Source organism: Palaemon carinicauda, chromosome 3 (assembly GCF_036898095.1).
Source record: "Palaemon carinicauda isolate YSFRI2023 chromosome 3, ASM3689809v2, whole genome shotgun sequence".
Lineage (NCBI taxonomy): Eukaryota > Metazoa > Arthropoda > Malacostraca > Decapoda > Palaemonidae > Palaemon > Palaemon carinicauda.
The window spans coordinates 156,998,876-157,016,188 of record NC_090727.1 but is presented as its reverse complement, the minus strand read 5'-3'; the positions used below and the strand labels follow the sequence as shown (position 1 = coordinate 157,016,188).

General features: G+C 37.5%; 2 protein-coding genes and 2 long non-coding RNA genes across 5 annotated transcripts in view; 2 read left to right on the top strand and 2 right to left on the bottom strand.

Moving 5' to 3' along the window:
• The window catches only part of LOC137638706 (long-chain-fatty-acid--CoA ligase ACSBG2-like), a 64,046-nt gene that overhangs the window by 15,471 nt on the left and 31,262 nt on the right, over positions 1-17,313 (top strand). The window lies entirely within an intron of this gene.
• Positions 1-17,313, bottom strand: part of LOC137638707 (uncharacterized) — a 110,990-nt gene that overhangs the window by 68,292 nt on the left and 25,385 nt on the right. The gene's annotated exons all lie outside the window — the stretch shown is intronic.
• Positions 1,239-6,630, top strand: LOC137638704 (uncharacterized). The gene is made up of 3 exons (XR_011044172.1): positions 1,239-1,956; positions 2,104-5,791; positions 5,938-6,630. It is a non-coding gene; the product is annotated as an uncharacterized lncRNA (long non-coding RNA).
• LOC137637970 (protein virilizer homolog) lies at positions 8,756-16,315 on the bottom strand. Of its 2 annotated transcripts, none has more exons than XM_068370073.1 (4): positions 16,174-16,315; positions 10,684-11,096; positions 10,079-10,280; positions 8,756-9,623 (listed from the first exon to the last, which is right to left on the bottom strand). In XM_068370073.1, exons 2-4 carry the CDS (start codon positions 10,684-10,686, stop codon positions 9,514-9,516), a joined length of 315 nt encoding a protein of 104 aa, XP_068226174.1. In that variant the 5' UTR covers positions 10,687-11,096; positions 16,174-16,315; the 3' UTR covers positions 8,756-9,513. The 2 variants fall into 2 exon arrangements, with proteins under 2 accessions (XP_068226174.1, XP_068226175.1); XM_068370074.1 differs by lacking the exon at positions 16,174-16,315 and adding an exon at positions 16,022-16,152.

Here is a 17,313-nt window from a genome sequence, read left to right as displayed (position 1 = left end):
CATACATAGTATAATCAGAATCATGAATAATATTGTATCTAACCCATTCCAGAATTTTGCATTAGAGGAGTAAAAATTGGTAAATTTCACTTTTTTGACATTTCTCGACTGATATACATATCTGGTTGCCAGACATAGAAACAATTTTTGCGCCACATTGAGTTGGTATAGAATTTGAGCCCCATACATAGTATAATCAGAATCATGAATAATATTGTATCTAACCCATTTCAGAATTTTGCATTAGAGGAGTAAAAATTGGTAAATTTCACTTTTTTGACATTTCTCGACTGATATACATATCTGGTTGCCAGACATAGAAACAATTTTTGCGCCACATTGAGTTGGTATAGAATTTGAGCCCCATACATAGTATAATCAGAATCATGAATAATATTGTATCTAACCCATTCAGAATTTTGCATTAGAGGAGTAAAAATTGGTAAATTTCACTTTTTTGACATTTCTCGACTGATATACATATCTGGTTGCCAGACATAGAAACAATTTTTGCGCCACATTGAGTTGGTATAGAATTTGAGCCCCATACATAGTATAATCAGAATCATGAATAATATTGTATCTAACCCATTTCAGAATTTTGCATTAGAGGAGTAAAAATTGGTAAATTTCACTTTTTTGACATTTCTCGACTGATATACATATCTGGTTGCCAGACATAGAAACAATTTTTGCGCCACATTGAGTTGGTATAGAATTTGAGCCCCATACATAGTATAATCAGAATCATGAATAATATTGTATCTAACCCATTCCAGAATTTTGCATTAGAGGAGTAAAAATTGGTAAATTTCACTTTTTTGACATTTCTCGACTGATATACATATCTGGTTGCCGGACATAGAAACAATTTTTGCGCCACATTGAGTTGGTATAGAATTTGAGCCCCATACATAGTATAATCAGAATCATGAATAATATTGTATCTAACCCATTCCAGAATTTTGCATTAGAGGAGTAAAAATTGGTAAATTTCACTTTTTTGACATTTCTCGACTGATATACATATCTGGTTGCCAGACATAGAAACAATTTTTGCGCCACATTGAGTTGGTATAGAATTTGAGCCCCATACATAGTATAATCAGAATCATGAATAATATTGTATCTAACCCATTTCAGAATTTTGCATTAGAGGAGTAAAAATTGGTAAATTTCACTTTTTTGACATTTCTCGACTGATATACATATCTGGTTGCCAGACATAGAAACAAAAGCAGAATGATGGTAGTAGCTGTGGTGTATTTGTCTGCGCTACTGCCAAAGCCATTGTTTTGAGGAAGAAACTACCAGTCCACCCTGAATTTGCAACATTGTACAGGTATAAAATGGCTGTTGAATTAATGAAAGGGTGCATTGAGGAGGAGTAGAAGAGTTTTGATCTGTTGCCTACCATCCAGGAGTAGACCATGCTGGCCACCACGGCTAACAGCTAACGTCAGATGCCACTGCCACCAGGTCATGCAAGATGTCGCTGCCACTAGGTCATGCAAGATGCCACTGCCACCAGGTCAGGCTGGAAGCCACTGCCACCAGGTCAGGCTGGAACCCACTGCAACCATATCACTCCAGATGCTGCTGCCACTAGATCACTCCAGATGCTGCTGCCACTAGATCACTCCAGATGCTGCTGCCACCAGATCATCCCAGATGCTGCTGCCATCAGGTCATGCCAGAAGCCACTGCCACCAGATTACCCCAGATGCTGCTGCCACTAGATCACCCCAGATGCTGCTGCCACCAGGTCATGACTGATGCCGCTGTTACCAGGTCATGACTGATGCCGCTGTTACCAGGTCATGACTGATGCCGCTGTCACCAGGTCATGACTGATGCCGCTGTCACCAGGTCACCCCAGATACTGCTGCTACCAGATCACCCCATAATACCGATTGAAGTATTATTATAATGAAAAAAAATCATCTTGACTCAAAGGTATTTACATGTGAACAGTCAAGTCATATATTGTTAAGTTAAATATAAATTCAAATGTCCAATAATATTTTTGTGGTTCAAAAAAGCACCTTTAAGTATACAGATGGCCTTTTGATTGAAATTTATAGTCAATGTAATTTTTGCCAGATGCCGCTGCCACCAGGTCATGCAAGATGCCACTGCCAAGAGGGCACGCCACATGCCGCTGACACCAGATCACCCCACGTGCTGCTGCTACCAGATCACCCCATAATAAATAATCCTGCGAGATGTCAACAAAGAGATGGAGCTGGGGGAGAGTGACTGCTCCCCGCACTCTAGTTTTGGGGTGTTTGAATGTGCGTGGATGTAGTACGATAGAGAATAAAAGATGTGAGATTGGAAGTATGTTTAGGAATAGAAGGATGGATGTATTGGTCTTGAGTGAGACGAAGATAAAAGGAAAGGGTGAAGTGATGTTTGGTGAAATGTCTGGTAGAGTGTCTGGGATTGAAAGGGGAAGAGCGAGAGAGGTTGTGGCTTTATTGCTGAGTGAATGGATGACAGGTAAAGTAGTGGAATGGAAGGAGATATCATTTAGTTTAATGTGGGTAAGGGTTAGGTTGGGTAGGGAATGTTGGCCGTTTGTCAGTGCGTATAGGCCAGGTAGTGAGAAAAGTGAAGAAGAGCAGAATGAGTTCTGGAATGAATTAACTAGGTGTGTAGAAGGACTGGGTAGAAGGAATTATGTAGTTGTCATGGGTGACTTAAATGCTTGAGTGGGCGCTGGAGAGGTATAAGGTGTCATTGGGAAGTATGGCGTACCAGGTGAAAATGAGAGTGGTGAGAGACTGGTAGATATGTGTGTTGAACAAGAGATGGTAATAAATGCTAGCTTTTTCAAAAAGAAAGATAAAAACAAGTATACATGGGTAAGAGTGGCAAATGGAAGAGTAGTAGAAAGGGCATTAATGGATTGTGTTGCTAACTAAAAGAATGTCTGGAAGATTGAAAGACGTGCACGTGTTTAGGGGTATGGCTAACGGTATGTCTGATCATTTTTTGGTGAAAGGAAAATTAGTTGTAGCAAAAGAATGGGGGAATAGAGTAGGTGGATGTAAAAGGGAGCTAGTGAGGGTTGAAGAGCTAATAAAACCGGGGGTAAAAAGTAAATATCAGGAAAGGTTGAAAATGGCATATGACGAAGTGAGAGTAAGAGAAACTGGTAATTTAGAGGAGTGGAAGTTAATAAAAGAAAATTTTGTTGGGATTGCAAGTGATGTATGTGGCAAGAAGGTTGTTGGAGGCAGCATGAGGAAGGGCAATGAATGGTGGAATGAAGGAGTGAAGGTAAAAGTGGAAGAGAAAAAGAGGGCTTTTGAAGAATGGCTGCAAAGTAATAGTATAGAGAAGTATGAAAAATATAGAGAAAAAATGTGGAAGTAAAGCTCAAGGTACGCGAGGCAAAGAGGGCAGCTGACCTGAGGTGGGGTCAGGGATTGGGTCAGTCATATGAAGAGAATAAGAAAAAGTTGTTTTGGAAAGAAGTGAAGAAAGTAAGGAAGGCTGGCTCAAGAATTGAAGAGACAGTGAAAGATGGAAATGGAAGGTTGTTAAAATGAGAGGAGGCAAGGAAAAGGTGGCCGGAATATTTTGAAAGTTTACTGAATGTTGAGGATAATAGGGAGGCATATATAATTGCTGTTGCAGGTGTTGAGGTCCCGGTGATGGGAGATGAGAATGAGAGAGAGAGATTACAATAGAGGAAGTGAGGAGAGCACTAGATGAAACGAGAGTAGGAAAAGCATCTGGTATGGATGGTGTGAGAGCTGAGATGTTGAAGGAAGGGGGTGTGACTGTACTTGAATGGTTGGTGAGATTGTTTAATATGTGTTTTGTGTTGTCAATGGTACCAGTAGATTGGGTTTGTGCATGTATTGTACCACTATATAAGGGTAAGGGAGATGTGCATGAGTGTTGTAATTCAAGAGGTATTAGTTTGTTGAGTGTAGTTGGAAAAGTGTACGGTAGAGTAATGATTAATAGGATTAAAGATAAAACAGAGAATGCAATCTTAAAAGTACAGGGTGGTTTTAGAAGAGGTAGGGGTTGTATGAATCAGATTTTATCAGTTAGGCAGATATGCGAGAAATATTTAGCAAAAGGTAAGGAGGTGTATGTTGCATTTATGGATCTGGAGAAAGCATATGATAGAGTTGATAGGGAAGCAATGTTGAATATGATGAGGTTATATGGAGTTGGTGGAAGGTTGTTGCAAGCAGTGAAAAGTTTCTACAAAGGTAGTAAAGCATGTGTTAGAATAGGAAATGAAGTGAGTGATTGGTTTCCGGTGAGAGTGGGGCTGAGACAGGGATGTGTGATGTCGCCGTGGTTGTTTAACTTGTATGTTGATGGAGTGGTGAGAGAGGTGAATGCTCGAGTGCTTGGACGAGGATTAAAACTGGTAGGCGAGAATGATCATGAATGGGAGGTAAATCGTTGTTGTTTGCGGATGATACTGTACTGGTTGCAGATGCGGAAGAGAAGCTTGGGCGATTAGTGACAGAATTTGGAAGGGTGTGTGAGAGAAGGAAGTTGAGAGTTAATGTGGGTAAGAGTAAGGTTATGAGATGTACGAGAAGGGAGGGTGGTGCAAGGTTGAATGTCATGTTGAATGGAGAGTTACTTCAGGAGGTGGATCAGTTCAAGTACTTGGGGTCTGTTGTTGCAGCCAATGGTGGAGTGGAAGCAGATGTACGTCAGGGAGTGAATGAAGGATGCAAAGTGTTGGGGGCAGTTAAGGGAGTAGTAGAAAATAGAGGGGTTGGGCATGAATGTAAAGAGAGTTCTATATGAGAAAGTGATTGTACCAACTGTGATGTATGGATCGGAGTTGTGGGGAATGAAAGTGATGGAGACAGAAATTGAATGTGTTTGAGATGAAGTGTCTAAGGAGTATGGCTGGTGTATCTCGAGTAGATAGGGTTAGAAACAAAGTGGTGAGAGTGAGAACGGGTGTAAGAAATGAGTTAGCAGCTAGAGTGGATATGAATCTGTTGAGGTGGTTTGGCGATGTTGAGAGAATGGAAAATGGCTGTCTGCTAAAGAAGGTGATGAATGCAAGAGTTGATGGGAGAAGTACAAGGGGAAGACCAAGGTTTGGGTGGATGGATGGAGTGAAGGAAGCTCTTGGTGATAGGAGGATAGATGTGAGAGAGGCAAGAGAGCGTGCTAGAAATAGGAATGAATGGCGAGCAATTGTGACGCAGTTCCAGTAGGCCCTGCTGCTTCCTCCGGTGCCTTAGATGACCGCGGAGGTAGCAGCAGTAGGGGATTCAGCATTATGAAGCTTCATCTGTGGTGGACAACGGGGGAGGGTGGGAGGGTGGGCTGTGGCACCCTAGCAGTACCAGCTGAACTCGGTTGGGTTCCTTGTCAGGCTGGGAGGAACGTAGAGAGTAGAGGTCCCCTTTTTGTTTTGTTTCATTTGTTGATGTCGGGAACCCCCCAAAATTGGGGGAGGTGCCTTGGTATATTTATGTTGTATTATTATACTGAAAAAAAAATAATCTTGACTCGGAGGTATTTACATGTGAACAGTCAAGTCATGTATTGTGAAGTTAAATATAAATTCAAATGTCCAATAATATTTTGTGGTTCAAAAAAGCACCTTTAAGTATAAAGATGGCCTTTTGATTGAAATTTATAGTCAAGTTGATTTTTGCCAGATGCCGCTGCCACCAGGTCATGACTGATGCCGCTGTCACCAGGTCACCCCAGATACTGCTGCTACCAGATCACCCCATAATATTTATTGAAGTATTATACTGAAAAAAAAAATCATCCTGACTCAAAGGTATTTACATGTGAACAGTCAAGTCATGTATTGTAAAGTTAAATAAAAATTCAAATGTCCAATAATATTTTGTGGTTCAAAAAAGCACCTTTAAGTATAAAGATGGCCTTTTGATTGAAATTTATAGTCAAGTTGATTTTTGCCAGATGCCGCTGCCACCAGGTCATGACTGATGCCGCTGTCACCAGGTCACCCCAGATACTGCTGCTACCAGATCACCCCATAATATTTATTGAAGTATTATACTGAAAAAAAAAAAATCATCTTGACTCAATGGTATTTACATGTGAACAGTCAAGTCATGTATTGTTAGGTTAAATATAAATTCAAATGTCCAATAATATTTTTGTGGTTAAAAAAAAAAAAACACCTTTAAGTATAAAGATGGCCTTTTGATTGAAATTTATAGTCAATGTAATTTTTGCTATAATTAAAGTACTATAATAAAAAATTATCTTGAGTTAAAATGATTTCCAAGCAAACATATGAGTCATACTGTATATTAATAGGTTAAATGTAAACTCAAATTGCCAATAACATTTCTGTCTGGCAACCAGAGATGTATTTTTTTCGAGAAAAGTAAAAAAAGTGAAAATTACCCATTTTTATCCCCCAATCTGCAGAATTCTGAAATGGGTTAGATACAATATTATACAAGATTCTCATTATACTATGTATGTGGTTCAAGTTCTATACAAGCTCAATGAGTCTTCAAAATTATTTTTATGTCTGGCCACCAGATGTAGTTTAGTTGGGAAAAGTAAAAAATGTGAAAATTACTCATTTCTACCCCTTAGTCTGCAGAATTTTGAAATGGGTTATCTACAATATTATACAAGATTTGGTTTAAAACTGTATGTGGATCAAATTATATACCAAGTCAATGCTGCGCAAAAATAATTTCTATGTCTGGCAACCAGATATGTATTTTTTTCAAGAAAAGTAAAAAATAACTTGAAAACTACCCATATTTACCCCTCAATCTGCAGAATTCTGAAATGGGTTAGATACAATATTATACATAATTTTTATTATACTACGTATGTGGTTTAATTTTTATACCATCCCAATATGTCGAAAATATTATTTCTACGTCTGACAGAGATTATTATTTTTTCAATAAAAGTAAAAAACATGAAAATTACTTATTTTTATCCCCATTTTATGTATCTAGGAGTAATCATCAATAAAACTCTATTACCTACCAGCGAATTAACCTATTTCAGAGAGAAAACAAAAATTCGCCTCTCAGCCATAAAATGAACGGACTCCCTTAAATAAGGAGTATCAAACAGCCTCCTAAGGCTGTTCTACATTTAACAATTCAATCCCACATCGACTATGCAGCACCTACAGTCACCTCAGTGAGTGAAACTCAAAAAGCTTCCTTAGAAGTGGTACGAAACAATGTCATGAGACTCATTAGAAGCTCTCAAATATGGCGAAGACTGCTTCTAAAGAGATGAAACTAAACAAATTTTCATTTCGGCTAGGATAGATATCAGAAATTACAGCATTATATTCAAGTCATTCAAAGCAGACAGAGACTTCTGAACAACAACCTCAATTGACACCTTATCCTTGGCAGAGGAGATTGATCCTCCAAGGACACACGCAAAGAGACTGCTGGATACACTTAGAGGAATGCAAATGCAAAATGAAGCCTATAAGAAATAAAAGCACAATGGCTACATCACTTCGGCCCCGTGGTCACCAAACCCCCTTCCAGTACAACTTTACCATCCTCCCAGCAGCAAGCAAAGCTCTCTGCACGCCAGAACAACTTACAGCAGCAGCCGAAAATGCAATCGGCAACACCTACGCCTTGAACATCTGCTATACTGATGGATCACTGGATTATGATATCCTTGCAACAGCAGCAGCAGCAACAATCATTTCTCCATCAGGCTACAGAGAAAACTGGAGGCTTTCCAACCACGCCTCCACCCTGCAAACTGAGCTAGTGGCGATTGCCAAAAGCCCTAGAACACTCGGCCAGTCTACCTGGATGAAATACAACAATCCACACGGATTCAAGAGGAGCCATTCGGGCTCTCAGCAAAAAAGAACCCACTGAAAATGTCTACCTAATCACAGCAATTCAGTACTGTATCTAGCATTAGGTCACCAAAGCAACAATAGGCTGATCATCCTGAATTGAATTCCAACACACTGGAATCATTGGAAATGACGAGGCCGATTACCTAGCCAAGTCTGCAATAATGTGCTAGACAATCAATATCACTTCAACATCACTGAAAACCATCAAGAATCAAAGGATAGCCTTTTACAACATGCAAAAGACAAGTGAAGTAAGGCTAGCCTTTCTTGATGGCTCCAGATTGGCCAAATGGTACATCAAAGCAACTAACCTAATCCGTATCCTATTACAAGAAATATTCCCCGCTAAGTTGCAGTCATTATTTGCAGACTGCAACTAGGATATCTATGCAACTGGCAAATCATCATCGATATCGACAAGGCCACAGCAGCACAACAGACCGGAAAGACAACAACTGTCGGCAACTGACAGATGAACCTCTGCAACACTACCTATTGCATTGTCCAGAAACAAGCCTACTAAGACAGAACTTCAACTCTAATATTCCTGTAACTGCGACAGCAATCGTAAAACACATTATCCCTTTAAAGTCCACCCTAGGTTTTATGGGAAACTTTAAAAAATCCTTTTAGTAGGTTATTATATTGGTAAATATCAAGACCTTTTTACTCCTATGTATTTTCAAAAAAGTTTCAAAATTAGTGAAATAATTGCATGCAATAAAATATCCCATATAGGTAACTTGGGCAAGTTTAGGAGGACCATGCTCATCTCATATGGGATCGTTTGGGCCATAACGGTAAACTTTTTCATGTTTATACTAAAGTTGATTTGCCCACAAATCATATGATTATTATTGATGAATCACTTTTTTGTTCCAATGTATAACAGAAACACAGAGATGGCTTTACAATTTAATTAATATAAGAAATACAATATACAATACAAAACAAAAAGAGTAAAAAAATACACAAAATATAATAAAACTTACTCATAATTATAAAAATTGAAACATACAGTACACACTTACTTACAAACCTTATGAAAGGAAGCAAAGCAATTCCTACTTTTAGTGAGGCATAGGGCCACCTTGCATTCCTCGTACATCCAGCACAAATCTAGCCACGCTGGAGCGGCAGAACAACTTGTACCCCCACTTGTCAGGCTTCTTGGCTACATGCTGGTGAAGGTTACCGGCCCTTGTGCCCTTGTAGGTGACGATCACTTCAATGGAGTGGATAGGGGTCTCGGGAAATTCAGGAACTCTTTTGACCTCGGTGAAGGGGACTCTCACCTTGAAGAATCAATCTTGGGAGGCTGTGGTTGCTGCCTGGTCATTGTCGTGGAAGTGAAGGGAAGATCAAATTGACTTGAAGCGGTTCCTGGACATGAAGTCTGCAACTTGAGGACTCCTGGTCTTCACGGCCCAGAAGTCGACTATGCTAGGGAGGGAAACCAGGCCCATGTACATGATGAGGCAAAGGAAAACCATAAGATCCTCTTCTGATATGTGGAAGTTGCTACTTACATCCTTCTGTCTTGAATACAGGTTGGATTGGAACACAATGTGTTCCCACAATTCAGCTGTGAAGAACTGGGAGAAATATTCATAAGGTTCCCTCAAAAAGTCCGGCTGTGGATGAATGAAGTTTGGCAGGGACTAGATATCAATGTCGTCCTTTTTCCATTCATCAGCACGAGACTTCTTATGCTCAACCTCAGCTTCCTCTTCCACAGGCATCTCCTGAGGGACAACATTGACCTTGCGAGCTGAAACAAGAATAAAGTAACATTAGTGAAACAGTAAATGAATCATGTGTGCTTGTGTTTGTGCATGCATGTGTGCTTGTGTGTGCATGCATGTGTGCTTGTGTGTGCATGCATGTGTGCTTGTGTGTGTGCATGTGGGTCTGCATGTGTGTGTGCATTGTGTGTGTGCATTGTGTGTGCTTGCGTGTGCATGTGTGAGTGCATTAATGTGTGCTTGTGTGAGAGCATGTGTGTGCATGTGTATGTCAGTGAGAATGCAAGTAAACAAATAAGTTTTAAAAATACCCATTGTTTACACACCATTTAAAGAGCAACAAAATTTAAAGAACCCTTATAACAACAAGACTTTTAAAAACAATTTTTAAAACAGATATATCTCTCTCTCTCTCTCTCTCTCTCTCTCTCTCTCTCTCTCTCTCTCTCTCTCTCTCTCTCTCTCTCTCTCTCATACTAACCTCCAGAGATAGAAGGGTCAAAGGCATCCTCCTGAGTAAGGCCTGCGTCAGGAACATTGGTAGGGTCGTCGTCATCACTGTTAACGTCCAAAGGGCCCTCGTCCACATCACTTCCTTCAGCATCGTCAGGGGCTACCCATGGTGTACAATCCTGAATCTCCAATGCAGCATTACGATGCCCATAAAACATATGGCTGTGAAACTGCAAAAACATAAAAAAAACAATTCTAAATTCATGTAATGGAAAAAATGTAACTTTGCCTAACAAAAACCTATCATTCAATCCCTTGTAAGTTAATAATTTACATGCACATGAACCTAACATCTCTAAATCATCACTATCATTTTTAGTAAAAATATTCAAAAATTTCTAAACCAAGCACTAAAATAAATTTGTTAGGTGTCGTATTCTATTGGCTGGTTTAACCGTTACGGTCCAAAAGGTTCCACGTGGGATGAGCGTGGTCTCTCTAAACTCGACCTAAGTATCCCGCATGTGATCAATACTTTTTTCATTAGTCACTACGACACTTCAGTAACACTAAAGCACTGCAAATCCACATCAAAAGGTAGGCTTCACTATCTCACAGTCACTGTGTACTTACCATGATTACGAAGGTTGGGGGAGTGGGCAAATCTGTGGAGGTAGCTGCGATATGTCTTGACGCTTTTCCAACCAGAGGATGCCTGAGGTGTCTTTCGAACGCCCAACAGTTTTGATGAGAGGGGCAGGCAGCTTTTGATTGGCTGATTCAAAGAGCAGAGGAGTGTAGCTATGAGTTGCCAAAGAGTAAATTTCATTCAAGCATGAACTTGTTCACCTTGAATACCACAAAGTAGGTGTTTTAAAGATCCCGCTCAGGATATTTGGACGTTGAAGTGTTATAGCCTATGTTGATAAATTCTCGGTCTTTTTCCACAGCTAACCTCCAACCCATAACGTAATACTAGCACCAGTATGAAACCTAAGTAACCCAACTTTGAAGTTACCCGTTTTTATCCATCAATCTGCAGAATTCTGAAATGGGTTAGATACAATATTATTCATGATTCTGATTATACTATGTATGGGGCTCAAATTCTATACCAACTCAATGTGGCGCAAAAATTGTTTCTATGTCTGGCAACCAGATATGTATATCAGTCGAGAAATGTCAAAAAAGTGAAATTTACCAATTTTTACTCCTCTAATGCAAAATTCTGAAATGGGTTAGATACAATATTATTCATGATTCTGATTATACTATGTATGGGGCTCAAATTCTATACCAACTCAATGTGGCGCAAAAATTGTTTCTATGTCTGGCAACCAGATATGTATATCAGTCGAGAAATGTCAAAAAAGTGAAATTTACCAATTTTTACTCCTCTAATGCAAAATTCTGGAATGGGTTAGATACAATATTATTCATGATTCTGATTATACTATGTATGGGGCTCAAATTCTATACCAACTCAATGTGGCGCAAAAATTGTTTCTATGTCTGGCAACCAGATATGTATATCAGTCGAGAAATGTCAAAAAAGTGAAATTTACCAATTTTTACTCCTCTAATGCAAAATTCTGAAATGGGTTAGATACAATATTATTCATGATTCTGATTATACTATGTATGGGGCTCAAATTCTATACCAACTCAATGTGGCGCAAAAATTGTTTCTATGTCTGGCAACCAGATATGTATATCAGTCGAGAAATGTCAAAAAAGTGAAATTTACCAATTTTTACTCCTCTAATGCAAAATTCTGGAATGGGTTAGATACAATATTATTCATGATTCTGATTATACTATGTATGGGGCTCAAATTCTATACCAACTCAATGTGGCGCAAAAATTGTTTCTATGTCTGGCAACCAGATATGTATATCAGTCGAGAAATGTCAAAAAAGTGAAATTTACCAATTTTTACTCCTCTAATGCAAAATTCTGAAATGGGTTAGATACAATATTATTCATGATTCTGATTATACTATGTATGGGGCTCAAATTCTATACCAACTCAATGTGGCGCAAAAATTGTTTCTATGTCTGGCAACCAGATATGTATATCAGTCGAGAAATGTCAAAAAAGTGAAATTTACCAATTTTTACTCCTCTAATGCAAAATTCTGGAATGGGTTAGATACAATATTATTCATGATTCTGATTAGACTATGTATGGGGCTCAAATTCTATACCAACTCAATGTGGCGCAAAAATTGTTTCTATGTCTGGCAACCAGATATGTATAACAGTCGAGAAATGTCAAAAAAGTGAAATTTACCAATTTTTACTCCTCTAATGCAAAATTCTGGAATGGGTTAGATACAATATTATTCATGATTCTGATTATACTATGTATGGGGCTCAAATTCTATACCAACTCAATGTGGCGCAAAAATTGTTTCTATGTCTGGCAACCAGATATGTATATCAGTCGAGAAATGTCAAAAAAGTGAAATTTACCAATTTTTACTCCTCTAATGCAAAATTCTGGAATGGGTTAGATACAATATTATTCATGATTCTGATTATACTATGTATGGGGCTCAAATTCTATACCAACTCAATGTGGCGCAAAAATTGTTTCTATGTCTGGCAACCAGATATGTATATCAGTCGAGAAATGTCAAAAAAGTGAAATTTACCAATTTTTACTCCTCTAATGCAAAATTCTGAAATGGGTTAGATACAATATTATTCATGATTCTGATTATACTATGTATGGGGCTCAAATTCTATACCAACTCAATGTGGCGCAAAAATTGTTTCTATGTCTGGCAACCAGATATGTATATCAGTCGAGAAATGTCAAAAAAGTGAAATTTACCAATTTTTACTCCTCTAATGCAAAATTCTGAAATGGGTTAGATACAATATTATTCATGATTCTGATTATACTATGTATGGGGCTCAAATTCTATACCAACTCAATGTGGCGCAAAAATTGTTTCTATGTCTGGCAACCAGATATGTATATCAGTCGAGAAATGTCAAAAAAGTGAAATTTACCAATTTTTACTCCTCTAATGCAAAATTCTGAAATGGGTTAGATACAATATTATTCATGATTCTGATTATACTATGTATGGGGCTCAAATTCTATACCAACTCAATGTGGCGCAAAAATTGTTTCTATGTCTGGCAACCAGATATGTATATCAGTCGAGAAATGTCAAAAAAGTGAAATTTACCAATTTTTACTCCTCTAATGCAAAATTCTGGAATGGGTTAGATACAATATTATTCATGATTCTGATTATACTATGTATGGGGCTCAAATTCTATACCAACTCAATGTGGCGCAAAAATTGTTTCTATGTCCGGCAACCAGATATGTATATCAGTCGAGAAATGTCAAAAAAGTGAAATTTACCAATTTTTACTCCTCTAATGCAAAATTCTGGAATGGGTTAGATACAATATTATTCATGATTCTGATTATACTATGTATGGGGCTCAAATTCTATACCAACTCAATGTGGCGCAAAAATTGTTTCTATGTCTGGCAACCAGATATGTATATCAGTCGAGAAATGTCAAAAAAGTGAAATTTACCAATTTTTACTCCTCTAATGCAAAATTCTGAAATGGGTTAGATACAATATTATTCATGATTCTGATTATACTATGTATGGGGCTCAAATTCTATACCAACTCAATGTGGCGCAAAAATTGTTTCTATGTCTGGCAACCAGATATGTATATCAGTCGAGAAATGTCAAAAAAGTGAAATTTACCAATTTTTACTCCTCTAATGCAAAATTCTGAAATGGGTTAGATACAATATTATTCATGATTCTGATTATACTATGTATGGGGCTCAAATTCTATACCAACTCAATGTGGCGCAAAAATTGTTTCTATGTCTGGCAACCAGATATGTATATCAGTCGAGAAATGTCAAAAAAGTGAAATTTACCAATTTTTACTCCTCTAATGCAAAATTCTGAAATGGGTTAGATACAATATTATTCATGATTCTGATTATACTATGTATGGGGCTCAAATTCTATACCAACTCAATGTGGCGCAAAAATTGTTTCTATGTCTGGCAACCAGATATGTATATCAGTCGAGAAATGTCAAAAAAGTGAAATTTACCAATTTTTACTCCTCTAATGCAAAATTCTGGAATGGGTTAGATACAATATTATTCATGATTCTGATTATACTATGTATGGGGCTCAAATTCTATACCAACTCAATGTGGCGCAAAAATTGTTTCTATGTCCGGCAACCAGATATGTATATCAGTCGAGAAATGTCAAAAAAGTGAAATTTACCAATTTTTACTCCTCTAATGCAAAATTCTGGAATGGGTTAGATACAATATTATTCATGATTCTGATTATACTATGTATGGGGCTCAAATTCTATACCAACTCAATGTGGCGCAAAAATTGTTTCTATGTCTGGCAACCAGATATGTATATCAGTCGAGAAATGTCAAAAAAGTGAAATTTACCAATTTTTACTCCTCTAATGCAAAATTCTGAAATGGGTTAGATACAATATTATTCATGATTCTGATTATACTATGTATGGGGCTCAAATTCTATACCAACTCAATGTGGCGCAAAAATTGTTTCTATGTCTGGCAACCAGATATGTATATCAGTCGAGAAATGTCAAAAAAGTGAAATTTACCAATTTTTACTCCTCTAATGCAAAATTCTGAAATGGGTTAGATACAATATTATTCATGATTCTGATTATACTATGTATGGGGCTCAAATTCTATACCAACTCAATGTGGCGCAAAAATTGTTTCTATGTCTGGCAACCAGATATGTATATCAGTCGAGAAATGTCAAAAAAGTGAAATTTACCAATTTTTACTCCTCTAATGCAAAATTCTGAAATGGGTTAGATACAATATTATTCATGATTCTGATTATACTATGTATGGGGCTCAAATTCTATACCAACTCAATGTGGCGCAAAAATTGTTTCTATGTCTGGCAACCAGATATGTATATCAGTCGAGAAATGTCAAAAAAGTGAAATTTACCAATTTTTACTCCTCTAATGCAAAATTCTGAAATGGGTTAGATACAATATTATTCATGATTCTGATTATACTATGTATGGGGCTCAAATTCTATACCAACTCAATGTGGCGCAAAAATTGTTTCTATGTCTGGCAACCAGATATGTATATCAGTCGAGAAATGTCAAAAAAGTGAAATTTACCAATTTTTACTCCTCTAATGCAAAATTCTGAAATGGGTTAGATACAATATTATTCATGATTCTGATTATACTATGTATGGGGCTCAAATTCTATACCAACTCAATGTGGCGCAAAAATTGTTTCTATGTCTGGCAACCAGATATGTATATCAGTCGAGAAATGTCAAAAAAGTGAAATTTACCAATTTTTACTCCTCTAATGCAAAATTCTGAAATGGGTTAGATACAATATTATACAATATTTTACTTCAATATTCTCTATTCTTGGGTAGTGCCATAGCCTCTGTACCATGGTCCTAAACTACCTTGGAGTAGAGTTCTCTTGATTGAAGGTACACTCGGGCACACTATCTTAATCTCTTACTCCTGTTTTGTTTATATAGGCGATATTTATCTTAATGTTTCTGTTCTCAAAATATTCTATTTTTCCTTGCTCCCTATCCTCACTGGGGTATTTTCAATATTGGAGCACCTAGGCTCTTAGCATCCTGCATTTCCAAGTAGGGGTGTAGCTTTGCAAGTAATAATAATAATAATAATAATAATAATAATAATAATAATAATATGTAGGAATGAGATTTTTTTTTCAATGTCTGTGCAGTCATTCAAACCCACGGGTCCAGTCACGGACTGATACAGTGATAGGTCTATTATGATTATCAGTAATAAGGGCCTATCGATACAGGTCGGGACCATTATATATGAGTGGTCAGCTCCCCCAAACGTGCATAAAAAAGGGATACTAACTAATTTCACTCCTTCTTACCAAACCTACAAGCCATGCCCCTTAAACAGCCCTATTCTTCGTCAACCGTCACTATACATACAGGTGGCCTCTATCATACATCCACCCACACGTCTACTACTGTAATAGTGATATATTCAATAGATAAGTGAACATTGAAACACTATACAAACCTTCTTTATGTATTTTCGTGTACAAATACCTCCAGATAAACAAATCCGAAAGCATCGTCTGCAACTACCTGGCCTTACTAGTCGATAAACATTTCTTATGTTCAGGTACTATCTTCGGATAGAAAGATTGTACCTGGTAGAAGAGACCCTTTAGCTATGGTAAGCAGCTCTTCTAGGAGAAGGACACTACAAAATCAAACCATCATTCTCTAGTGTTGGGTAGTACCATAGCCCCTGTACCATGGTCTTCCAGTTCCACTATCTTGGGTTAGAGTTCCCTTGCTTGAGGGTACACTCGGGCACACTATTCTATTTAATTTTTCTTTCTCTTGTTTTGTTAAATTATTTGAAGTTTATATATGAAATATTTATTTTAATGTTGTTACTGTTCTTAAAATATTTTATTTTTCCCTGTTTCCTTTCCTCGCTGGGCTATTTTCCCTGTTGGGGTCCCTGGGCTTATAGGATCCTGCTTTTCCAATTAGGGTTGTAGTTTAGCAATTAATAATAATAATAATAATAAGTGATAGAGTTCTCGCAAACTTATTCTGCTGATTTCTGTGGAACTAGAAACCAGCTCCTGTTATCCCCAATGACTCCCAACATTCGTCACTCTAATCTTCCTCAAATAGTAATATATCATTTTGATGTATATTTTCTTTTTTTTTCTTTGAATTTTAATCCATTATCCAGGCCACTACAAAAACAAACGACAAACAATAAAATGGGCAGCAGTAGCGCCATCTGTTGATTGCTCTACTCAAAGTTTGAATACATATGTCAATTAATTCCCTTAAGTGTCTCGTCTTCCATATAAGTCTGTAGTAAACAATAACAATAACAAAACGTGACTCCTGAAGAACTGTTGACTCTATAGAGCTAATATGGTTTCTACTTGCTGTGTCCCAAGTTGCAAAAATAAACGTATTAAACAAGGCAACCATCAAATAATAAGGTTTTACAGAATTCCAAAATTCAACCTGGAAAGAAGGGCTAAATGGATAAAGGCCATTGGACGGGGTGCAGACTGGAAGCCAACTGCCTTCAGTAGAGTTTGCAGTGATCATTTCGTACTTGGTAGGTCAATTATAAGTAGCCCTGTGTGTACCTTCAAATCTTATATATGGTAGTTTAAGCATA